Source organism: Erythrolamprus reginae, chromosome 10, assembly GCF_031021105.1.
Source record: "Erythrolamprus reginae isolate rEryReg1 chromosome 10, rEryReg1.hap1, whole genome shotgun sequence".
NCBI lineage: Eukaryota > Metazoa > Chordata > Lepidosauria > Squamata > Dipsadidae > Erythrolamprus > Erythrolamprus reginae.
The window spans coordinates 15,233,647-15,260,229 of NC_091959.1; the positions used below are offsets into that span (position 1 = coordinate 15,233,647).

General features: G+C 45.2%; 1 protein-coding gene across 1 annotated transcript; it reads left to right on the forward strand.

The window, feature by feature from the left end:
• The first annotated feature begins 1,536 nt into the window (after window positions 1-1,536).
• On the forward strand, window positions 1,537-26,583 carry MORF4L1 (mortality factor 4 like 1). The gene is made up of 13 exons (XM_070763551.1): window positions 1,537-1,769; window positions 1,896-1,942; window positions 2,062-2,129; window positions 2,439-2,525; window positions 8,398-8,478; window positions 10,582-10,644; window positions 14,276-14,301; window positions 16,082-16,170; window positions 18,131-18,232; window positions 18,376-18,464; window positions 21,704-21,876; window positions 23,594-23,678; window positions 25,858-26,583. The coding sequence occupies exons 1-13, from the start codon at window positions 1,730-1,732 to the stop codon at window positions 25,940-25,942; spliced, it is 1,035 nt and encodes a 344-aa protein (XP_070619652.1). The 5' UTR covers window positions 1,537-1,729; the 3' UTR covers window positions 25,943-26,583.

Consider the following 26,583-nt stretch of genomic DNA (forward strand, 5'->3'; position numbering starts at 1 on the left):
ACTGTCAAGCTTAACCACAGACCTCTCCCTTCTTTTTGCATCCAAAATATTTTAATCTCTGATCTTGAAAACAGTACAAGTACAAGCTGTTATTACAAAAAAGGCAAAATGAAACAAATTTCCCAACCCCCCCATTTTTAAATACAGAAAATTTGGGCCCAACGGAAAAAACTAGGGTGGCTTCCTGTTGGAAAAGGATCTTTGTGGTTGAGGACTCAAAATAGAAACATGCAATTCCTGTGTCACATTTTTATGGGGCTACCTCTCAAGAGTGTTCAGAAACTTCAGATCGTGCAGAATGCGGCCGCGAGAGCAATCATGGGCTTTCCTAGATATGCCCATGTCTCATCAACACTCCGCGGCCTGCACTGGTGGCCGATTAGTTTTCGGTCACAATTCAAAGTGTTGGTAATGACCTATAAAGTCCTACATGGCATCAGACCAGAATACCTGCGGGACTGCAGCGGGAATCCCAGCGGCCGATTAGGTCCCAGAGAGGGCCTTCTCCAGGTCCCATCGACTAAATAATGTCGTCTGGCAGGAGCCAGGGGAAGAGCCTTCTCTGTGGTGGCCACGGCCCTCTGTAATCAACTTCCCCCGGAGATTTGAACTGCCCCCACCCTCCTCGCCTTTGGCAAGGCTCTGAAAACTCATGTTTGTCGCCAGGCATGGGGTAATTGATCTGTCCCTTGGCTAGTAAGATTTATGTATGGTTATGACTGAGTAGTATTGTTTTTTTTTTTAATGATAGGGGTTTCTAGCTGTAGTTTTAATTATTAGATTTGTTGTACAGTTTATTGTCGCTGTGAGCCACCCCGAGTCTTCGGAGAGGGGCGGCATACAAATCTAATAAATCATTATTAATTATTAAATAGTACTGAATGGTATGCATGTTGTGTTGATTGGATTGTTTGAGTTGTGGGTTTTTAACTGAGGTTTATCCCTTAAGATATTTATATTTGACTTTTTTAAAAATTCTAGGGCTAGGTCCACTAGGAAGACCTCTAAGGCAGTGTTTCCCAACCTTGGCCACTTGAAGATATCTGGACTTCAACTCCCAGAATTCCCCAGCCACGAATGCTGGCTGGGGGATTCTGGGAGTTGAAGTCCAGATATCTTCAAGTGGCCAAGGTTGGGAAACACTGCCTTAGACCACCAGGATGAGGACCCACCGGAGAACAGGGTGGCCCCACATCAAGCCACACCCGGAGAGAACAGCATTCGCTGGCTGGGGAATTCTGGGAGTTGAAGTCCAGATATCTTCAAGTTGTCAAGGTTGGGAAACACTGCAATAGACAACACACCCTCCTACTCTCTTCAGTGGACCCGAGCCAGGTGGGGGCTCCGGGAGGGGCACCCCTGCAGGTTCAGGCCAGCCGGGCGCTTTCATTCCAAGCGCTGGAGGGGCCACAGGGCCCAACGCGACGGAACCGGAAGCGCCCGCGAGTGAAGCCGGATTCCCCGCCGGGCGACCAGGGCAGAGCCTGCAGCGGGCCGGTCGGGTGACGTCGCCCTCCGTATCACGCCGAGGTTTCCGGGGCCAGCCGGCCGCTGAAATCCCCGCGGGGTGTTTCTACAGTCTCGTCGGAGCGCCCCCTCCGGCGGACTACCGCTCCCGGCATGCCCCGGGGCCGTGGGCGGGGCTCCTTGCGCAGGCGCGCCGCTTCCCCTCTTGCCATAATGCGGCGGCGGCGGCGACGGGAGGGGGAGGCCGAGTCGCTCCTCCTAAATGGCGCCCAAGCAAGACCCGAAGCCTAAATTCCAAGAGGGTGAGGGAGGGAGGGAGGAGCGGGCGCGCGGGCGGGGTGGGGGGGTGGGAGGAAGACGCGGGCGGGGGCCCCTCCCTCCCTCCCTGGGCGGCTGCGGCCCGGACACTCACGCCCGTTTCCGCGCAGGTGAGCGGGTGCTGTGCTTCCACGGGCCTCTCCTCTACGAAGCTAAGGTAGGTGGCAGCCCTTCGCGGCCCCCCCCCGCCTCGCCCCGATGGGAGAGCCCCGGCCTGCCGGAAGGAGGCCCCGCCCAGTTCCCCGACCCCCCTGACGCCTCTTCTCCCCCCCGCAGTGCGTGAAGGTAGCCATCAAGGACAAGCAGGTGAAGTACTTCATCCACTACAGCGGCTGGAACAAGAAGTGAGTGTCGGCGCCGCGTCCGTTGAGCCAGCCGGTCACTCAGTTGTATGACCCCGCCGGCGGCTGAATTTTAATCACATGGTCGGGTTAATACGATAGTCATAAATGGGAGGACAGACTGTCAATCACTGTTTTCAGTTCTACTGTAACTTTGATGAATTACCTGTCACTTGCTTCCGATTGGAGGGCGAGGGTCATGCCTGCGACTGCATCTTTAGCCCTTGCCAGTAGTAAAGGTTGGGTCCCATTGTTTGGCCCCTTGCGGCCTCCCTGGTGAGGTGGTCCAAAAGCTCTCCCGTTTTCTTTCAGCTGGGATGAATGGGTTCCAGAAAGCAGAGTCCTCAAATACGTCGACACCAATCTGCAGAAGCAGAAAGAACTTCAGAAGGCCAATCAGTAAGTATGATCCAATGGAACCGTTTCTGTGCCTCCAGCCATTTTGTGGGCAGGTGAGAGGCATCTGAGGCTTAACCGGAGACACTCAAAAACAGAAGGATCGGTTCTCTCATGGAGACTTGTGATTACTAACAAAATCCACAGAATCATTTGCCATTTATAGCGTGTTCACCAAATGTGTTCATGCCTCAGCATTTGAATGGCACCAAGTATGATTTTTTAGGTGCTTATTAAAGCATGTAGGATCAATCTGAGGGTTGGGGTAGGGGGGCAGATCCTGGCAACTACAGACCAATTATCCTGACTGCAATACCTGGGAAGATCCTGGCAAAGATAACCATGCAACAAACCTGCAAACACCTAGAAGCAAGAAAGCTTCTAAACAGAAACCAATATGGGTTTGTCAAAAATAGTTCATGCCAAAGAACTCTTATTTTGTTCTTTGTCAAAGTGACCAAATTAGTGGACCAGTGAAATACTGTGGACATAGTATACTGGATTTCAGTAAGTCATTTGGCAAAGCAGAGTACAGCCCTCTTGATAAGCTACAAAAACATGGGGTAGACAACATCCACCGCCAGATGGATTTGTAACTGGCTGACAAACTGCACAGAATGTGTAGTCCTTAATGGTTCTGTTTTAGGACCAGTACTCTTCAATATCTTCATAAATGATTTAGATGGTGGAACAGAAAGGAGAACACATCAAATTTGCAGACGACACTAGGCTGGCTAGAATTGCCCACACCCGAAAGGTAGGATCAAGATCCAGATGGAACTCGACCGACTTAAACCCTGGGCCCTAACTGACAAAATGAAACTCAGTGTAGAGAAAAGTACGGTTTTACATTTTGGCAAGAAAAATAACATTTACAGCTTTAGATTAGGTGAAACTTGCCTCAATAACAATGACTCCTGGAGAGATCTTGGAGAGTGGACAACCACTTAAATATGAGGCAGCAGTGTGCGGCAATTGCCAGAAATGCCAATGCAATTCTAGACTGCATTAACACAGGGACAGGTTCACAGGAAGTGTTAGTACTGCTTTATAAGACATTTTTGAAAAACCACACTTGGAATACTGCATCCAGTTTTGGTCGTCACAATATAAAGATTTTGAGATTGTGGAAAGATTGCAAGGAAGAGCAACAAAGACGACGGGGCTAGAGGGTAAAATGTGTGAGGAATGTTTGTGGGAACTGGATATTTCTGATTTAATGAAAAGGACAATGGGAACAAGATAGTGTTTCAATATCTCAAATTGCCACAAAGAAGAGGGGGTCAACATATTTTCCAAAAGCACTAAAAGTCAAGACGAGAAACCATGGATGGAAACTAATCAAGGAGAGACACTATCGGGAACAATTGTTCCTGACAGAACAGTTAACCAATTGAATGGCTTGCCTTCAAAAGGTGTATGGCAATTTGTCCAAATAGTATAAGGCCTCCTGCTTGAGCAGGAGGATGGACTAGAACAGTGTTTCCCAACCTTGGCAACTTGAAGATATTTAGACTTCAACTCCCAGAATTCCCCAGCCAGCGAATGCTGGCTGGGGAATTCTGGGAGTTGAAGTCCAGATATCTTCAATTTGCCAAGGTTGGGAAACACTGGACTAGAAGACCTCCTAACTTTTCTCCCCAATTTTTAAATTTTCTCCACAATTCCATTTATGTATCGGTTACATTGATAATCATCAAAATTCTTCCAGTGTATTATATCAAATTTATAGATTACACACATCTTATCTCAAACATATGTGTAAAAATAGTAACTTTACAATTTATGCTTTCTTCCAATAGTTAAGCTAAAAATTAATTTGGTAAAGCCAAATAAAGAAAGTCAGAAAGTCCATGAAAATATTCCACCCTTGTACTAGTTCCTCCAGCCAGTAGATGGCACTCACAACCCTCCAAGTCTGCCTTCTGATTCAGTAATGTTCATCTGCATTTTAAATTAATTTGCCTACAAAATATTCTCATGCAAACTTCTTTTCCAAACTCTTAAATAATCAGATTGATTTTGACTAAGTTCAGAGTTCTCAAGAATTGGGCGTCAATTTCAATTCTGCCTTTTATTTAATTTCACTATGATCCTCAGTTGGCTAGATAGCTGAATTTCTAGGCCTTTTGTTCCCCTTTGGGTTTCAAAAGGTCCCTTTAAAGCTTTCTGTTGGCAAAAAGCACTAGCCAGCTTCTTCTCTCTCTCACTCTCCAGCATGGAGTCATATCTGCTGGCACGCAAGCTGTTGCCCTAGCTCAGCTCCAACATTCATTACTTTATTTATTTATTTATTAGATTTGTATGCCGCCCCTCTCCGTAGACTCGGGGCGGCTAACAACAATAATAAAACAACATATTTAAAATATCTAATATTTAAAATAACTAAAAACCCTTATTAAAAGCCAAACATACACACAAATATACCATGCATAAATTGTATAGGCCTGGGGGGAAGGAATATCTCAATTCCCCCATGCCTGATGACAGAGGTGGGTTTTAAGGAGCTTATGAAAGGCAAGGAGGGTGGGGGCAATTCTGATCTCTGGGGGAAGCTGATTCCAGAGGGTCGGGGCCTCTGCATGTGTGTGCTGGTCAGCTGATTTCTGGCTCACACAGAGGCTCTGGGAGAGGGTTTTTGGCTTCCAGAGAGCCTCCAGGGGGATGGGGGAGGGCATTTTTACCTTCCCCCAACTCCAGGAAAGCCTTTGGAGCCTGGGGAGGGCAAAACACGAGCCTACTGGACCCATCAGAAGTTGGGAAACAGACCATTTCTGGCTTCCAGGGGGCGGGAAAAGCTGTTTTCGCCTCCCCCAAGGCATTGACACTCCGCAGTCTGCATTGGTTGCTGATCAGTTTCCGGTCACAATTCAAAGTGTTGATTATGACCTATAAAAAGCACTTCATGGCACCGGGCCAGATTACCTCAGGGACCGCCTTCTGCTGCACGAAACCTGTGACCAGTTAGGTCCCACAGAGTTGGTCTTCTCCGGGTCCCGTCAACCAAACAATGTCGTTTGGCGAGACCCAGGGGAAGAGCCTTCTCTGTGGCGGCCCCGGCCCTCTGGAACGAACTCCCCCCAGAGATTCGAATTGCCCCCTCCCTCCTTGCCTTTCGTAAGCTGCTTAAAACCCACCTCTGCCGCCAGGCATGGGGGAATTGAGATACATTTTCCCCCTAGGCCTTTAAAATTTTATGCATGGTATGTCTGTATGTATGATTGGTTTTTATATAATGGGTTTTAACTGTTTTTAGTATTGGATTATAGTGTTTTGTTACTGTTGTTAGCCGCTCCAAGTCTGCGGAGAGGGGTGGCATACAAATCCAATTAATAATAATAATAATAATAGAATTATGGGTGTGGACACTCGTGAATGTGCGATAGCACATGCACACGCTTTTTTGGCACCCAAGGAAAAAAAGATTCGCTATCACTGTTCTATGATGTACGGATTGAGGCTTTTAAAATATTTTAATATTTAAAAGCATTTAAGCTACAGCAGATCTGTACTTTATATATATTTTTTTTAATCCTTTTTTCTACACAACCCTATCAGTGAATTTCCAAGGACAAAAACTAACTCACATTTTTGTTGGCACTGCCACTAGTTTCTCAGTTTTTTTGAGTTTATGATGATTTATTCGATGCTAACAAAATAACATGTTTTAAGAAGGTGAACTGTCCAGACAGCCAAATTGGATTGTCCCTGGGGGTGGGGTGGGGCAAACTCTTGCTTTACTTTGCACCAGAAGAACAAAAGGCCACCTGCTGCCTTCTTCCTTGACGGAGAAGAAGCCAAAAGTCCAGCTTCTTCTGACAATCATGGGAACCCAGAATTCCCACCTCCTGCCTGTTGTTTGGCTTTTGTCTTATTCTACAATACAATGGTTCGTGGTTCAGAGTTCCCTGCTAATGCTTGTCGTTTCCTTTGTCCTCATATCATTGTTATTCTTTAACATCCTAGGAAAGAAAAACATCTGAAATCATTTTAAACTGTTGTGCCTTGGTTTTGTTTTAATTTTGGGGATGATGTGAGCACGCAGCAAGAAACAAAAGCAAAAATAATAATTCTTTAAATGGCCTGGCAGTAAATAGGGTTGGTAGATATGTCTTTTTAGTTCAGGGGGATAAATACATTTATTTTCTGTTAAATATGCTTCTCTTTTTGGAAGAGACCAATATATTTTGGTTGGCGGTTGCTGTTTTTATTATAGTCCAGTAGTTTTTTGCAGGTGGCCCCATAGGATTCTGAATAGATAGACAGACAGACGTCTTTCTCGGCCAAGTGTGATTGGACACACAAGGAATTTGTCTTTGGATACATCCCATCGCTAGCTCATCTAGTCTGGAGGGTTTATTTATTTTGTATTTATTAAATGAACACTGCTCAAAAAAAAAATAAAGGGGACACTCAAAGAACACATCCTAGATCCGAATGAATGGAATATTCTCATTGAATACTTCATTTTGTACAGAGTTGAATGTGCTGACCACAAAATGAAATTGATTGTCAATCAGTGTTGCTTCCTAAGTGGACAGTTTGATTTCACAGAAGTTTGATTTACTTGCAGTTATATTGTGTTGTCTAAGTGTTCCTTTTATTTTTTTGAGCAGTATATTTGCCGTCCATCGGGCTTCGAAGACCCCCCTCCCTCTCCCCCAAGACTGGCTGCTGCCTTCTTTGTAGGCAGCCTTGGGCTGATGTGCAGAGATTACTTTGATCTACAATAGATACTCCCTATGGAGGGAAGTTAGATTGGGAAGGAGCCTAGGTCTTTGGAGGCTAGGCTGCTTTCCCAGTTTATACGTAATACCTATCTTGGTTTTAGGTAAAAAGAGTCTTATGGTTTTTTTTCCATATATATTTATTAAATTTTTCCTTTAAAAAAAGAAGAAGTACATACTGTAATCATATTTACAGATGAATCTACATCATATATACATTCCTATCGACATTGTCTTCTAATTACTTTTAGATTTCTTGATATTTTATTTCGATGTTTCTTTTGAGTTTCTTTTTTTTGTCCATTGGTACCATTTTGTCCAGGTTTCATAATAGTCCGATTCTTTTCAATTATTAAGTTCCATTGTCAATCTGTCCATCTCTGCACAGTCGTATATTTTCTTGATAATCTCATTGTCTTCAGGTATTTGCGGATTTTTCCAGTTCTGTGCAAATACAATCCTTGCAGCTGTTGTAATATGCAAGGTTAGATATTTTACATTTTTAGAATAGGTACCTCTCATAATACCCAGTAGAAAAATCTCTGGCGTATATTCTATTTTTGTATTTGTTATTTGACACAACCAATTATTTATTTTTTCCCAATATTTTCTTGTCTCTGGACATAACCACCATAGATGAAAGAAGGTGCCTTGAGTGTTTTTACATTTCCAACACATTGGACTATAATTTGTGTGCATTTTAGCTAGTCTTTTGGGTGGAAGATGCCAACGGTATAGCATTTTATATTGGCTTTCTTTGTATATTGTGGATTTTGTTAATTTGATATTTCTCTTCCAAATCTGTTCCCATTCCTAAAAGACTCTTATGTTTATGAGAGTAGTCATTTTAACTGAATTTATTTCATTTCAGCTGAAATCCAGTGATAGATTTATTTATTGATTGGATTTCTATGCCTCCCCTCTCCGAGGACTCGGAGATTGTGATAGACTGTGATTGTGCACATTGTAGTTTGGTACCCTTCCTGCCTTATTCTTGGAGCAAGGGGGCCTTCAAAGAAGTGCAAAGAAGTCCTCTCATACCAGCAGCAGGAGGAGCCAAGAAGTTTCTTTGGAAGGCACCATTTGCACGCCCATAGAGATGTATCTGTGTGTCTAATTAAAACGCCTTTGCTTTCTTCCTTTGAAAGGGAACAGTATGCAGAAGGAAAGATGAGAGGGGCTGCTCCAGGCAAGAAAACATCTGGACTCCAGCAGAAAAATGTTGAAGTGTAAGAAAAACTTTTTAAAAAAATTTGAACTCTTTCATTCTAGGAGATCATCGTCATATATTCACATCCTAAAATGGCTCCCTGCATCTGAAATATTGCATTAGAAAATGCAGCCTTTCTCTCTCTTTTCTGAAATCTTTACTCTTCAAATGGTTGTTAGGGACCTCTTCCAAGCCTCTTTCCTGTTATAGTTTGTTTAGACCCATGGAACTCCAAGTAAATGTGTGGATTTTACATGGAAGGGTTTTATTATCACATAAGCCACACAGATTGTGCATTGAGCAGCAACCTGCCATCGCTTGGATCCCAACAACTTTTAATGTTTAGGCAGTTTAGACAATTTAGTTGTTGATAGAATTTTTCTCACATTTCTTTAAATTCGGGTCACTGTTCAAACCTGGAAATCTTTAATCTTTAGATTAAGCTGATGACAGAGAATCCCTAAGGGATGAATCCTGGGGTCCGTTTCCAACTAGGCATACTAAATGGGCCCCATTTGAATGGAGCTACCCTCTAGAACAGGGGTCACCAACCTTTCAAACCTCTGGGATCACTAAATTCATAATTTTAAATCCCGCGGACCACTAATATGAATTTTTAAAGAAGATAAATAGAATTTAGTGCAATATAAAAAGTGCAAATACATTTTCTGCGGACCACCAAAATTCTCCTGTGGACCATCAGTGGTCCGTGGACCACCGGTTGGTGATTACTGCTTTGAATAATTTCCTTTTAGAACGTTGAACTTTAGGTGACTTCAGCTGGTTTTCAAGAAGTAGAATGTTATGAGCAATTGTCCCTTCTAGAATACAGTGTTCCCTCGATTTTCGTGGGTTCGAACTTCGCGAATAGCCTATACCACGGTTTTTTTAAAAATACGAATTAAAAAATACTTCACGGTTTTTTTCCTATACCACGGTTTTTCCCACCCGATGACGTCATATGTCATCGCCAAACTAATAATTTTTGCAAATAAATAAAAAAAAAAATTATTGTTAATAAATAATTATGTTTATAAATATCAGGATCACTAAGTGTCTTATTCAATGGTGAGTACCAGTAATAATGGTGAGTAAATGGTTGTTAAGGGAATGGGAAAAGGTCATTTAGGGGTTTAAAGTGTTACGGGATTTCTTGTGATACTGTCCATAGCCAAAAATGGTGTATTTACTTCCGCATCTCTACTTCGCGGAAATTCGACTTTCGCGGGCGGTCTTGGAATGCATCCCCCGCGGAAATCGAGGGAACACTGTACATAAAAACATAGAAGTCTGACGGCAGAAAAAGACCTCATGGTCCATCTAGTCTGCCCTTATACTATTTTCTGTATTTTATCTTAGGATGGATATATGTTTATCCCAGGCATGTTTAAATTCAGTTACTGTGGATTTATCTACCACGTCTGCTGGAAGTTTGTTCTAAGGATCTACTACTCTTTCAGTAAAATAATATTTTCTCATGTTGCTTTTGATCTTTCCCCCAACTAACTTCAGATTGTGTCCCCTTGTTCTTGTGTTCACTTTCCTATTAAAAACACTTCCCTCCTGGACCTTATTTAACCCTTTCACATATTTAAATGTTTCGATCATGTCCCCCCTTTCCCTTCTGTCCTCCAGACTATACAGATTGAGTTCATGAAGTCTTTCCTGATACGTTTTATGCTTAAGACCTTCCACCATTCTTGTAGCCCGTCTTTGGACCCGTTCAATTTTGCCAATATCTTTTTGTAGGCGAGGTCCCCAGAACTGAACACAATACAACACAATTTCTTGAGTGTAGATCTCTGTCTAGAACCCTGTTTACGTAAGCAATTTCAAAGGGTTGTCTGTTGGAGGCCTTAGCAGCAGTTCCTGATCTGATGTATGAAAAATATCTAACTTTCATAAGGTTGAAGTTCCCCTTGGGAATTTACAACCTTTAGATGGAAAAAGAACAATCCAGAGAGTGTCGCTTGTCTTAACCGGGTGCTTTTCTAAATAACAGTAAAAATGTTTTGGGCCTGGCAATATTCTTCGTTGGGCTTCTTGTCTTGGCACCTTTTTTTTCAAACGGAAGCGAATGCTCTGATGCTCTCTCCTTAACCGAATCCCCGTTTGTGCCTAGATTCTTCAGGCGAGACGGAGCGCACACCGTTTGCAGTCTGGAAAGCCCGGCAATATCGACACGGTGAGTCAAGGGTGGAATCCAGATTTCCTTTTTGGCCCTCTGGAACGAACTCATAAAGCGGGGGCCGTAAGTGACGAAATTGTCCCTGGCCGTTGTTGGGAATGATTGAATTGGATGAAGGTGGTTGTGCATGGAGCTTTTTAGAATTTTGCTAATTTTGTATAACTTTAAAAAAATAATTAGATTTGTACACATATATTGTTTGCATTTACTGTGTTGTACGCCGCCTTGAGGCAGTTCGAGAAGAGCGGCATAGAAGTCAAATGAATACATACATACATACTGTTCTGTCTGGGTCACTCCGGAAGCTATGACCAACCCAAAAAGATAAGCCAGACACACCGGTTGAATCCAAACACAGTTTTATAATGATAAAGAAAAAAGAAGCCAACAGAAAATGTCCTTACAAATCAGGAAAACACTGGAACTCCAAATAAATACACGAAGGCCATTGTTCATACAGAAACACAGGATCCTTAATGCCAAACGAGGCTGTTGCTAACAGACACAAACCTCCCACGGGTCTTCAAGACTGCTGGGCCACGAGCCAGGAACAAAAACGCTGAGAGAAAATGCAGATAATACCAACTTCACTTTGATAACACTCCACGCTGCCGGAATGGTTCTCATGCCTTATAAACCCTTCCCTGCTAATGAGGACCACACCCAACCCCCAGGTGTTCCTCATTCAATGCTGATAATATCTACGCAGCTGATTTCTCCTTTGAGCTATGCGTCTCTGCCGCATACTAATGATAGCTCGTGCGTCATCATCCAGGGACTCGAGGGAATCACAACTACTTGCTTGAGAGAGCCCTTCCCCAGGGCTCCCAGGCCATGCATCACCTTCACTTTCGTGACTGCTGTCTGCACTGTCTTACTGCAAAGAACTCTTCTCTTCTCTCTCAGCCTCTCCCTGGCATGGAGCCAGCAGAAACGCAGCTGGTCTTTGATCTGACTCAGGCTGAACCACAACACATACATGCATACATACATGTAGTCCTTGACTTAACAATAATTCATTTACTGCCCATTCAAATTTATAATGGCTCTGAAAAAAAGTGACCTATGACCATTCTCGCACTTATCACTATTGCGGCATCCCCATGGTCGTGTGATCAAAATTCGGACCCTTGGCAAGTGGCATATCTATCTATCTATCTATCTATCTATCTATCTATCTATCTATCTATCTATCTATTTATTAGATTTGTATGCCGCCCCTCTCCGCAGACTCGGGGCGGCTAACAACAACAATAAAACAACATGAAACAAATCTAATATTAAAAATGACAAAAACCCTTATTAAAACCAAACATACATACAAACATACCATGCATAAATTGTATAGGCCTGACAGGGGGAAGGAATATCTCAGTTCCCCCATGCCTGACGACAAAGGTGGGTTTTAAAGAGTTTACGAAAGGCAAGGAGGGTGGGGGCAATTCTAATCTCTGGGGGGAGCTGGTTCCAAAGGGTCGGGGCCGCCACAGAGAAGGCTCTTCCCCTAGGTCCCGCCAACCGACATTGGTTGATGGGACCCGGAGAAGGCCCACTCTGTGGGACCTAATCAGTCGCTGGGATTTGTGTGGCAGAAGGCGGTCCCGGAGATATTCTAGTCCAATGCCATGAAGGGCTTTATAGGTCACAATCAACACTTTGAATTGTGACCGGAAACTGATTGGCAACCAATGCAGACTGCGGAGTGTTGGAGTAACATGGGCATACCTAGGGAAGCCCATGATTGCTCTCGCAGCTGCATTCTGCATGATCTGAAGTTTCCGAACACTTTTCAAAGGTAAGCCCCATGTAGTTGCAGTGTCCCAAGATCATGTAATCACTTTTTGCAACTTTCTGGCAAGGTTAATGGAGAAAATAGATTCAGTTAACAACTGTGACAAAAAAGGTTGTAAAATGGGGCAATATTCACTTACCTGTCAATCCATTAGCAATGGAAATTTTGGGTTCAATTTGGTCATAAGTAAAGGACTACCTGTATTATTCCCTGAATTTTACTCAGCAGAGAAGAGACTGTTGGAATTTATAAGGATTTATGGGTTTCTCTCCCTTGGGGAATCAGGGGTTGTCCCCTTTTAAACTGATAAACTTAACTCTAGATCTGTGGATTTGAAACCATGTTCAGATGTTACTCTCTGCGATGGAGTAACGACCCCCAAACTGAGTGGCAGTTCAAGCAAAGTCCAACTTGTGCTGCGGGCATAGAACCTTGATGAAGTTAGGAAAAGCAACCATCTATTCCAATCAGCTGGCATAATCAAGAAATACAGTTACTGTATTACAGAGTAATAATCTGATCACACTGTATTTAACATCCTTACGTGTTTGGTGGTATATGATTCAAAGTTTTCATTAAATGGTGAAAGAACGATTAGGGTGAATAGAATGGAAACTGCTGCCGCAGCATACAGTGGTACCTCAAGATACGAACCCCTTGTCTTACGAACAACCTGAGATACGAACCCGGGGTTCAGAAAGATTTTGCCTCTTCTTACGAACTTTTTTCGTCTTACGAACGCCAAACCCGAACTTCCGGGTTCGGCGTTCAGGAGGCTGCAAAAAAAACGCTGCCGCCCGGCTGTCACCTTTTAAAACAGCCCGGGGGCTTCTCAGCGGCCTCCCGAACGCCGAACCCGAACTTCCGGGTTCGGCGTTCGGGAGGCCCCCGAGAAGCCCCCCGGCTGTTTTAAAAGGTGACAGCCGGGCGGCGGGGCTTCTCGGCAGCCTCCCAACGCCGAACCCGGAAGTTCGGGTTTGGCGTTCGGCTTCGGGAGGCTGCTGGGAAGCCCCCCGGCTGTTTTAAAAGGTGACAGCCGGGGGGCTTCCCAGCAGCCTCCCGAACCCGGAAGTTCGGCAAAAGTTCGGGGTTCGGGAGGCTGCTGGGAAGCCCTGCAGCCCGGCTGTCACCTTTTAAAACAGCCGGGGGGCTTCCCAGCAGCCTCCCGAAGCCGAACGCCAAACCCGAACTTCCGGGTTCGGCGTTGGGAGGCCCCCGAGAAGCCCCGCCGCCCGGCTGTCACCTTTTAAAACAGCCGGGGGGCTTCTCGGGGGCCTCCCGAACGCCGAACCCGGAAGTTCGGGTTCGGCGTTCGGGAGGCCGCTGAGAAGCCCCCGGGCTGTTTTAAAAGGTGACAGCCGGGCGGCAGCGTTTTTTTGCGTTTGTTTTTTTTGTTGTTGTTGTTGCACGGATTAATTGACTTTACATTGTTTCCTATGGGAAACAATGTTTCATCTTACGAACCTCCCCCGGGAACCAATTAGGTTCGTAAGACGAGGTATGACTGTATTCTTACATTGCTAGTAATATTTGCTCTGATTCTCTGGCTGCAGGTGAAGGCCTGACAAAGGAGGAAAATACTCTCTTTAGGCTCTTTAGTTGGTTAAATCCTGTATATTTTTTCTAGTAGTAATAAGAATTCATCTTCAAACCTTAGTTGTGCAAAATGTATCCTTTTAAAATGTGGACTTTTGAAAGCTGCACTTCAACTAATTCTTAGCTAGAACTGTGAAAGAGTTAGTCAAACTGATAGGAGGAGAGAACAAGAAAAAAAGGAAGTCGGTGGAACTGCTTTGCACAAGGAGTAACAGATCTTTTTTTTCTCTCTTTTGGCAGGAAGACCAAAAAGAACAAACAGAAAAGTAAGAATTATTTTACTTTTATAAAGCTCTTGAATATTTTACCCAACATCCTAGACGAGAGATTTTTAAAATGTGGCAGTAACTTTTTTTAAAAAATTTTTTTATTGTTTTCAAAAACAAAAAACACGTACATAAAAATACAAAACAAAACACAGAACAAAAAAAGGAGCTACAATCGCTCCGCTCAGAATAGAAGTCTCCATAGTGAAAAAGAAAAACTTTTGTTAGTTAGATCATTTCAGAGGAAAGAAAACACCTACTTCATATCTCTATATACATTTCAAAATAGTAAATTTATATAATCTTGAATTCATTGAGAATTTCTTCTATTCAACCAAATATAGACCCTATCCCAGATTTTGTAAAATTCCGAGTCTTCTTGATTTTTCAAGAAGACTAAAAATATTGGCAGTAACTTAACTTGCCTGTCAAAATGACTCTCAAATTAAATTCAGTACAACGACATCAGACATTTTTGTTGCAGAGAGAATATTAATTTGTTAGATTAATATCATGTCTTTGCTATAGGATTGTGATAGCAAACTTGTGGCACGCGTGCCGGAAGTGGCATGCTTAGTAATGCTGCATGGCATGTGTGGCGTCGCCCCATGCCTCTTCTGGGTTTCTAGTGTATGCACGTGTGCCGGCCAGCTAGTTGTCTGGTTATTGGCGTGATCAGCTGGCCAGATTTTTGTGGCAGTGCCAGAAACTGGAAGATCGGCTGACCAGCTGATCGTCGCATGCAAGTTCATTTTCCGGCATGCAAGGTCCTCTTAGCTCCTCTGCGCATGGGCCATGCCAACGACACCCACATGCAGCCCAAGGACACCCACCACCTCCTTGCCAGCCCGGAGTGCTGCGCTCCGGTCCCTGGTGGTGGTGGCAGGAGGCTCCGTGGTGCCGGTGCCTGCAGCCACGCTCCGGAGAAGCCCCGGTGGAGCACCGGTCACATGTGGATGGGGGCGGCCAGCCCAAGACACCAGTGGGGCAGCCGATGCTCAGCTGTGCAGCTGTGGGGTAGCCGAACGATTTCTGGCCTGGCCTGCGCCAGTGGGGCCTGTGGCTTGCCTCCGTAACTTTGCCGGCACTGCTGCCTCTGCCAAGGCTTCTCAGGACTGCACAGCTGAGTGTTGGGCATCCCACTGGTGCCTTGTGCTGGGCACCGCCATCCACACATGACTGGTGCTCCTGGGGGGCTTGTGTAGAGCCTGGCTGCTGGCGCCATGGATGGTCCCCTCCACCACCAGGACCTTCCTCTCCCCCCCATTTAGACATGGGGAAAGGTTAGCATTAGCGTTAGGGTTAGCATTGCATTATATTATGGGTGCCAGCATGCACGCGCACACAATCACATTTTTAGCATGCAACAAGTTTAGCCATCACTGTTAACTCAGGGACAGATCAACTGTAAATACATTTGCTACTTCTGTTAAAAGTGTTGGCAAAACTATTGAACCCATCGGCACTGCTTGATCGCAGCATGGCAGAGGCCTTTTTCCATATAAGGTGAGAGAATTGCCTGGTGGGTTTGGATCAAAAGGTTCAGTTAACTCAGACATCGCATCGTTTAAGAACACTTCTTCAGTTGTTCTTAACAATATTGAATAATGGAGCAACACACACACACAGTTTTGTATGGAGGTTTTGTTGGTAATTTTTTAAAAGCATTGCATAATGGAAAGGGCATTATGCTCTGCTCTGAAGCAGCATGTAGGGAGTGCAGTTTTTCAAAACTGCTTAGCTTTAACAACCACCTTAATCTTTCTGTTCCTCTGATTAGCTCCAGGAATTGGCGAGGGAAGCGGCTCCAGTGAAAACCCTCAGCCTCCCAGGAAGAAAAGAGCTCGAGTCGACCCCACCGTGGAAAGTGTAGGTCTTGGCCCTTGAGGGGTCGTCCCAAAAGAGGCAGCCAGGCCCAGGTGCCCCGGTCTTCCCTGGGACTGGCTTCCGATGTGGGAAGCCAGAGGGAGGGTTCAGGGGCGGCACCCGGGCTCCCTTCACTTAGCGCTTCGCCGTTGTCTTCTTTGGCGCTGGTGCTCCAAACTAAGTGATAGGAAAGACGTGTGGCAAATTGTTGGGCCCTCCCAAGAAATGCGTAACTGGTTTCATTATTCTGTATGTTAAAGAAAAGTCAGAAAAGCCAGTTGCCCTTAAAACAAAAGCCCCTTTGGGACAACCATGACTGGATGAATGAGGTATTTGTCCATAGAGTTGGCCTTCTCCGGGTCCCGTCGACTAAACAATGTCGTCTGGCGGGACCCAGGGGAAGAGCCTTCTCTGTGGCGGCCCCGACCCACTGGAACCAGCTCCCCCCAGATATCAGAGTTGCCCCCACCCTCCTTGCCTTTTGCAAGCTCCTTAAAACCCACCTCTGTCGTCAGGCATGGGGGAATTGAAATTTCCCTTCCCCCCTAGGCTTATAGAATTTATACATGGTATGCTTGTATGTATGATTGGTTCTTTAAATTGGGGTTTTTTAGATTATTTTTAATATTAGATTTGTTTACATTGTCTTTTTTATTGTTGTTAGTCGCCCCGAGTCTTTGGAGAGGGGCGGCATACAAATCTAATAGATAGATAGATAGATAGATAGATAGATAGATAGATAGATAGATAGATAGATAGATAGATAGATAGATAGATAGATAGATAGATAGATATGGATGGAGATAGATAGATAGATAGATAGATAGATAGATAGATAGATAGATAGATAGATAGATAGATAAGATAGATAGATAAGATAGATAGATAAGATAGATAGATAGATTAGATAGATAGATAGATAGATAGATAGATAGATAAGATAGATAGATAGATAGATAGATAGATAGATAAGATAGATAGATAGATAGATAGATAAGATAGATAGATAGATAAGATAGATAGATAAGATAGATAGATAGATAAGATAGATAGATAGATAGATAGATATGGATGGAGATAGATAGATAGATAGATAGATAGATAGATAGATAGATAGATAGATAGATAGATATGGATGGAGATAGATAGATAGATAGATAGATAGATAGATAGATAGATAGATAGATAGATAGATAGATAGATATGGATGGAGATAGATAGATAGATAGATAGATAGATAGATAGATAGATAAGATAGATAGATAAGATAGATAGATAAGATAGATAGATAGATTAGATAGATAGATAGATAGATAGATAGATAAGATAGATAGATAGATAGATAGATAAGATAGATAGATAGATAGATAGATAGATAGATAAGATAGATAGATAGATAAGATAGATAGATAAGATAGATAGATAGATAAGATAGATAGATAGATAGATAGATATGGATGGAGATAGATAGATAGATAGATAGATAGATAGATAGATAGATAGATAGATAGATAGATAGATAGATAGATATGGATGGAGATAGATAGATAGATAGATAGATAGATAGATAGATAGATAGATAGATAGATAGATAGATAGATAGATATGGATGGAGATAGATAGATGATAGATAGATAGATAGATAGATAGATAGATAGATAGATAGATAGATAGATAGATAGATATGGATGGAGATAGATAGATATGGATGGAGATAGATAGATAGATAGATAGATAGATAGATAGATAGATAGATAGATAGATAGATAGATAGATAGATAGATAGATATGGATGGAGATAGATAGATAGATAGATAGATAGATAGATAGATAGATAGATAGATAGATAGATAGATAGATAGATAGATAGATAGATAGATAGATGAATGATAGATAGAGTGAGTGAGTGAGTGAGTGAGTTGAGGTGTCCCAGAATTAAAAGTTTGCCTTTCTGTTTTTTTAGGAAGAAACTTTTATGAACAGAGTTGAAGTAAAAGTGAAAATACCAGAAGAGCTGAAACCGTGGCTTGTAGATGACTGGGATTTGATTACACGCCAAAAGCAGGTGAGTATGTAATTGTGCCTTTAATTAGCTGGCTCCTTCTGCCCTGTGTTTCAGCTTGGTGGTGTGTATTTATGTTTTTAATTGTCTTCTGGGCCGATGAGTTTTTTGTCAGCCTCTGATGGTCTCTGGCTTTTTTTTCTCAGCTCTTCTACCTTCCGGCCAAGAAGAACGTTGACTCCATTTTAGAGGACTATGCAAGCTACAAGAAGTCCCGAGGAAACACAGATAACAAGTGAGGACCAGAGGCTGAGCAGCTGGTTGGTTCTGAAGGGGCAGGGCAGCCACCTGCTGACCACACGCCCGTGTCCTGGCCCAGCTCTGGGTGGGGAGAAGCCTCCTTGCTTTGGGGAAGCCACAATAGGAGGCTGTCTAAAGGCACACGCCCTCAAACATCTGGGAACTGGCCTAGATGAGATCTGAGTGGGCGGTTTTGCTACCCTGACAGCCACCTGCCAGCCCTTTCCAGTCTCCTCCCTGCCAAATGCAGAGCAGCAGTGGCAGCGTCAGTCTAGCCCCGGGGTGGGCCAAGTTGGCTCTTCTATGACATGTGGACTCAACTCCCAGAATTCCTGAGCCTAGCATGATTGGCTCAGGAATTCTGGGAGTTGAAGTCCACAAGTCATTCAGTGGACTTCAAGCTGGCTGAAGCGTAGATATCAGAGTTATTGTTAATGGCGAGTATTCTGAGCAGAGACAGGTTACAAGCGGTGTGCCACAAGGGTCTGTTCTGGGTCCTATTCTTTTTAATATGTTTGTGAGTGACATAGGGGAAGGTTTGGTAGGGAAGGTTTGCCTATTTGCCGATGACTCTAAAGTGTGCAATAGGGTTGATATTCCTGGAGGAGTGTGTAATATGGTAAATGATTTAGCTTTACTAGATAAATAGTCAAAGCAATGGAAACTGCAGTTTAATGTTTCCAAATGTAAAATAATGCACTTGGGGAAAAGGAATCCTCAATCTGAGTATTGCATTGGCAGTTCTGTGTTAGCAAAAACTTCAGAAGAGAAGGATTTAGGGATAGTGATTTCTGACAGTCTCAAAATGGGTGAGCAATGTGGCCGGGCGGTAGGAAAAGCAAGTAGGATGCTTGGCTGCATAGCTAGAGGTATAACAAGCACAAAGAGGGAGATTGTGATCCCCTTATATAGAGCGCTGGTGAGACCACATTTGGAATACTGTGTTCAGTTCTGGAGACCTCACCTACAAAAAGATATTGACAAAATTGAACGGGTCCGAAGACGGGCTACAAGAATGGTGGAAGGTCTTAAGCATAAAACATACCAGGAAAGACTTAATGAACTCAATCTGTGGAGGACAGAAGGAAAAGGGGGGATATGATCGAAACATTTAAATATGTTAAAGGGTTAAATAAGGTTCAGGAGGGAAGTGTTTTTAATAGGAAAGTGAACACAAGAACAAGGGGACACAATCTGAAGTTAGTTGGGGGAAAGATCAAAAGCAACGTGAGAAAATATTATTTTACTGAAAGAGTAGTAGATCCTTGGAACAAACTTCCAGCAGACGTGGTTGGTAAATCCACAGTAACTGAATTTAAACATGCCTGGGATAAAACATATATCCATTGTAAGATAAAATACAGGAAATAGTATAAGAGCAGACTAGATGGACCATGAGGTCTTTTACTGCCGTCAGTCTTCTATGTTTCTATAGAAGAGCCAACTCTGCCTACCCCTGGTCTAGTGAAATGCTGACCCTGAGGACCAGCTTGGTCTCTGAGGTCTGTCCATAGCAAGAGGGGTAATTTCTGGCAGATCCAAGGCACTTTTTAAATTATTATTTTATTATTTATTAGATTTGTATGCCGCCCCACTCCGTAGACTCGGGGCGGCTAACAACAGTAGTAAACAGCATATAACAAATCTAATGTTTAAAATAATTAAAAACCCTTATTTAAAACCAAACATACACACAAACATACCATGCATAAATTGTATAGGCCTAAGGGGAAAAGGGTAGTTGCCTTTCGTAAGCTGCTTAAAACCCACCTCTGCCGCCAGGCATGGGGGAACTGAGATACACTTCCCCCTAGGCATTTAAAATTTTATGTATGTATGATTGGTTTTTATATAATGGGTTTTTAACTGTTTTTAGTATTGGATTATTGTTATATACTGTTTTATTACTGTTGTTAGCCGCCCCGAGTCTGCGGAGAGGGGCGGAATACAAATCCAATAAATAATAATAATAATAATAATAATAGTTCAGTTCCCCCAAGCCTGACAACAGAGGTGGGTTTTAAAGAGCTTACAAAAGGCAAGGAGGGTGGGGGCAATTCTGATCTCCGGGGGGGAGCTGGTTCCAGAGGGTCGGGGCCGCCACAGAGAAGGCTTTTCCCCTGGGTTCCGCCAGACGACATTGTTTAGTCGACGGGACCCGAAGAAGACCGACTCTGTGGGACCTAACCGGTCGCTGGGATTCGTGCGGCAGAAGGCGGACCCGGATGTATTCTGGTCCGATGCCACCTCCTTTGTAGGGAATCGGGCTTGGTTAGGGCAGGCAGCTTCCTGCTGAATGGAAGGTATCCTTGGAGCTGGTTTGGCCCTTGGGCTTCCCTGGGATCCCGCTTCCTCCCAAGTGCAAAGGCTTTCTGAAATTTTGCTCCTTGTCAACTATAATGCTTAACTGCAATGAGACTGAGGGATCTCCTGTCTCTTGAAAGACCCATCCTTTTCAGCTCTTCCCCAGCATCGCTGGCAAAAGAGACCACCCTAAAGCCCTTCATGGCATCGGCCCAGAATATCTCCGAGACCGCCTTCTGCCGCACGAATCCCAGCGACCGATTAGGTCCCACAGAGTGGGCCTTCTCCGGGTCCCGTCAACTAAACAATGTTGGTTGCCGGGCCCCAGGGGAAGAGCCTTCTCTGTGGCGGCCCCGACTCTCTGGAACCAGCTCCCCCCCCCCAGAGATTAGAACTGCCCCTACCCTCCTTGCCTTTCGCAAACTCCTCAAAACCCACCTTTGTCGTCAGGCATGGGGGAACTGAGATATCTCCCCCGGGCCTATACAATTTATGTATGGTATGTTTGTATGTATGTCTGCTTAATAATGGAGTTTTTAAAAAAAATATTTTAAATTGTAAATTATTAGATTTGTCATGAACTGTTTTTATTGTGTTGTGAGCCGCCCCGAGTCTACGGAGACAAATATAATAATAATAATAATAATAATAATAATAATAATAATAATAATAATAATAACCACCTCCCTCCATCCTCCTGAAGCTCTCCACTCCCAAGGAAACCAGAGGCCCTCCTCCTCTCCAGCCCTATCCCAGCATCCTTACAAAAGCATGCCAGTCTCGTCATTGGCCTCGTGTGGCAGGCAGCAGCGCCACTCCTGCGGGCAAATCCCTGAGCCTGTCCTTTGGACACATCTGCCGGGGCTCAGGAAAGCTCTCTCTTTGCCACTGTCTCCTAACCACACCTTTGTTGTTGTTGTTGTCTATCAGAGAATATGCCGTGAATGAAGTTGTGGCAGGCATCAAAGAATACTTCAACGTTATGCTGGGGACCCAACTGTTGTATAAATTTGAGCGACCGCAATATGCAGAAATCTTAGCGGATCATCCAGACGCCCCCATGTCCCAGGTCTACGGAGCACCGCACCTCCTCCGGTTGTTCGGTATGGATCACACTTTATGCACAAGAGTGTAAACCGAAAGGTCTTCATGGAGAAATCTGCTCGGCATTTTTTCACACATGCCGTTGCCTCCGTCCAGATCTTACCTCTCCCTATTTGCATTACTTTTAAGATCCTTTAAAGCTGTCCGTGTTTAAAGGGTCTCTCTGCAAGGCCAATTAAAGGCCTGTGGTAGCAAAATGGGAATCTCAGGTAATCCTGAAAGAGCTTTTTTCCTGACCAAGCTGTCTCCATTCCTCTAGATCAGTGTTTCCCAAACTTTTTTGAGCCACGGCACATTATTCACATTTACAAAATCCTAAAAAAAGTTTGGACAAAAAAATCTCTCTCTTCCTCCCTTTTGCTCTATTTCTCCCTCCCTCTTTCTCTTCCTTCCTTCCTCTTTCTTTCCTCTCTCTCTCTCTCTCCATCCCTCTTTGTTTCTCCCTTTCTTTTTTGCTCTCTTTCTCTCTCCCTCCTTCCCTCCCTCTATGTCTTTCCCTCACCGTCCTTCCTCCCTCCCTCTCTCTTGCTTTCTCTCTTTATCTCTCTTGTTCTCTTTCTCTCTCCCTCTCTCTTTCTCTCTCTTTCTTGCTATCTCTCTTCCTCTCTCTTTCTCTCTCTCTCTCTTGCTATCTTTTTCTCTCTCTTGCTTTCTCTCTCTCTTTCTCGTACACCACACCGCAGCAGCGGCATTGGGCAGTAGCCGTGGAGTGGCGGCAGGGTGTCAGCTGTGAGGCTTCGACAGCGGCAGCTGGACGTGTTGCTAGACGCCTTACATACTGGCGTTGCGCTGGGCATGGGGCTGGTGCCTCTGTCCCGGCCCAGCCAGCAGGCAAATGCCAGCCACGTAATGCGAGCATGTATGGCGTACAGCAACATGTCCAGCCACCACCGTTGGTGCCTCTGTCCTGGAGTTCTGGGTCGCAGCCGACCACCCTGCCGCCGCCCAGCGGCTACTGGCCGGTGCCACTGCTGCCGCCGCCCTGCCACCGGGCCCCAAAGTTCACCTGCTGCCGCCGCCAGGGAAGCTCCAGCCGGGCGGGGTGCTGCAGCTGCCAGAAAACTTGGAAGGCGCAAAGAAGGAAGCTCAGCTTCCTATCTCACAACTTTTTGCTCTTCGCACTCTCAGCAAAAAGTTGCGAGACCAGAAGCTGAGCTTCCTTCTTCGCGGCACACCTGCCCATGTCTCACGGCACACTGGCTGGGAAACACTGCTCTAGATGGTAAACCAAACGGGGCAGCCAGCAAAGCAAAGTTCCTTTTCGACTGCCAAAGAAGTTCTGACTTCTGCTAATGGCTGCTTGGTGCTTTCCCCTAATTTCATCCATATTTTTCCTACCCTCAGGAAAGAGATGGGCACAGAAGCTAGGTAGCATAGGTAGTGGGCATAGGTAGTGCCATGGGGCAGAGAGTTTGCATGACTGAGATGCTAAGAACTTTTTTTTTTAGCGCTCAAAAGTCCTTTTAAGAAGAAAGGTTCCTCTCCAGGCAGCTTCAATCCAGCGGACAGTTGATAGAAAGTTGGAGGCAGTTCTTGAAGAGGGGCAGGACTCGGAGGCTGGGGATGGGAGAAAGAAGGAAGTGGTTGGAGGCTGGCTGATTTCTGGCCCTGAAGGACCTTTACCTGTTAGACAAAGTCTTAAGGTTTCATTGGTTGCCAAAAAGCCAGTAAACCTGTTTTCCTTGATGCATCTTTTTTTCTGTCTGTTTGAAACAGTCAGGATTGGAGCAATGCTTGCTTACACGCCTCTTGACGAGAAGAGCTTGGCCTTGCTGTTGAACTATTTGCACGACTTCCTAAAGTACGTATAAAGATGACCTTTAACCCCTCAAGAGCGAAGTATGTTGGTGTTCATGGTTTGCAAAGACAGCCAGGCATGGCTACCAACCTAGTGTGTGATCGTTAGGGCTGACCTTTCTCTGCCTGTGTTGGTATGGGATGGCCTGCCTTGAGAGAGGTGGCCCTTCATGGAGGAAATATCTTCAGTGGTTACAATTCCCCAGTGCGAGGAGACGGGCAGGGAGTGGATGTCCGCCCCAGAGTTCCTTGCGTCACTAGCTCATTTGTCACATCAAATCGGTGTTTTACAGGGTGATGTGACCTGGGTATGGCAGGGTGATTTTTTTCCCCCCTGTGTCTTCTAGTCATAGTTTGTTCTTGGCAATTGCCTGACTGGTCCCTGCAGTTTTCTTGTACAGCGGCAGAACCATCATCACAGGGGGGTTGGAAGGGACCTTGGACATCTTCTAGTCCAAGCCCCTCCCTAAAGCCAGAGTATTTATTTATTATTTATTTATTAATCAGATTTGTATGCCGCCCCTCTCCGTAGACTCGGGGCGGCTAACAGCAATAATAATACAATGTAAACAAATCTAATATTTAAGTTAATTTAAAAAACCCCAATTTAAGAAACCAATCATACATACTGACATACCATGCATAAATTTTATAAGCCTAGGGGGAAGGGAAAGTCTCAATTCCCCCATGCCTGGCGACAGAGGTGGGTTTTAAGGAGCTTACGAAAGGCAAGGAGGGTGGGGGCAACTCTGATATCTGGGGGGAGTTGGTTCCAAAGGGTCAGGGCCGCCACAGAGAAGGCTCTTCCCCTGGAGCCCGCCAAACGACATTGTTTAGTTGACGGGACCCGGAGAAGGCCAACTCTGTGAGACCTAACTGGTCGCTGGGATTCGTGCGGCAGAAGGCGGTCCTTGAGATATTCTGGTCCGGTGCCATGAAGGGCTTTATAGGTCATAACCAACACTTTGAATTGTGACCGGAAACTGATCGGCAACCAATGCAGACTGCGGAGTGTTGGTGTAACATGGGCGTATTTAGGAAAGCCCATGATTGCTCTCGCAGCTCCCAGGCAGGTGGCTGTCCAATCTTTTCTTGAATACCTCCAGCGATGGAGCACCTGCAACTCTGGGAAGCAAACTCTCCCACTGCTTAATCATGCTCACAGTCGCATCAAGATAGTGTTTCACTGGGTGCTCCTCTAGACCCATATTGTTGTTGTGGTGGTTATTAATCGCACAGCCAGCCAGATGTTCAGACTGGTTTGGCATTTTTGTCCACCCATTGAGTCCTAACCAAGGACATGGGACAAGTAGGTGTGGATGCAATTGACTGATGCCGAATTTGTCAATGCCAATGATGAGGGTGGTGCTCCAGTTGTTTTGGAATTCCTGCAACGCTCTCTACATGGGGCTACCTTTGAAAAGTGTTCAGAAACTTCAGATCGTGCAGAATGCGGCCGCAAGAGCTATCGTGGGACTTCCTAGATTCGCCCACGTTTCTACAACGCTCTGTGGTCTGCACTGGCTGCCGATCAGTTTCCGGTCACAATTCAAAGTGTTGGTAATGACCTTTAAAGCCCTTCATGGCATTGGACCAGAATACCTCCGGAATCGCCTTCTACCGCACGAATCCCAGCGGCCGATAAGGTCCCACAGAGTTGGCCTTCTCCGTGTCCCGTCAACCAAACAATGTCATTTGGCCAGCCCCAGGGGAAGAGCCTTCTCTGTGGCGACCCCGGCTCTCTGGAATCTATCTATCTATCTATCTATCTATCTATCTATCTATCTATCTATCTATCTATCTATCTATCTATCTATTCGTGCCCTCCCCGCCCCCGGCTTTGGTTTTCCCACCTGGCTGAAGAAGCCAGCGCTTCCTCTGAGACTGATGGGGTGATGCTGTTGACCAGATACCAGGCTTGTCTTCTCCCCCTCAGAGCTGCTGCCGCTGCCGGTTTGCCCAAACCCGTGTGTACTGGTAGCCACCCACCCCAAGTCGGCCCTTGGTCTCCGTTCTTCAAAAGCAGAAGGGAGGGGGGCGATGATGTGGGTCCAGCAGCACCCCAGGCGAAGTGCTGAGTAGGGCTGCTGTGGAGAGGAGGGGGTGGTGGGGAGCAGGTCCCAAGGCTCGGCCTCCTGGGGGATCAGCGCTAGAATCACGCTGGGCTTTTCCTTCCTCCGCAGGTATTTAGCCAAGAATTCTTCAGCGCTCTTCAGTGCCAGCGACTATGAGGTGGCCCCTCCAGAATACCACCGGAAAGCTGTGTGAACCGCCTGCTGCAGCCGCACACAGGAGATGGCAGATCAGCAGAAGAGGTCCTTTGGTCTCTGCAGCTGCCCACTAAGTTCCACGTTTGTCCACAGCCCCTTCCTTGCACCTGCCTCTCTGCACAAATGGAACTGCCACCACCTGAGTCCCAAGGGGGTTTCTTCAGTCCGGAAGGAAGGAAGGAAGGGAGGAAGGCCGGCTCCTGGGATGCTTCAATGCAGCGGTTGGGATGCCGCTGGGAATACTGGGTGGTTTCATAGCCCGAACTCCTGCATGCTTCTGGGTCCGTTTTCTCTGGAGCAAAGCCTTACCTGCTGCTGACGGTTTGATGACGTCTTGTCAACCTTTCCCACAGACAAAACTATGGCTGCCAGTATTGGGGGGGGGGGGGGGGGATCAAGCACAGATGGGGGATGGGAGGGAAGGGCCCTTGTGTACTTTCTTGGTGTCGGGAGGGTAACATGTTTGTGAACGTGTCTGTTCTTTGCGTAGCTGAAGAATTGTGGGGTTAGTAGGTGGGGCTGAATGCACCTTTTAGCATAGGAGGAATTTGCCATGCCCCGGCCCTCTCCCCAGGTGTGGCGACGCGGTGTTCTCTGCAGGAGACCGGCACAATAAAATTTTCTACTTCAGCTGTTAAA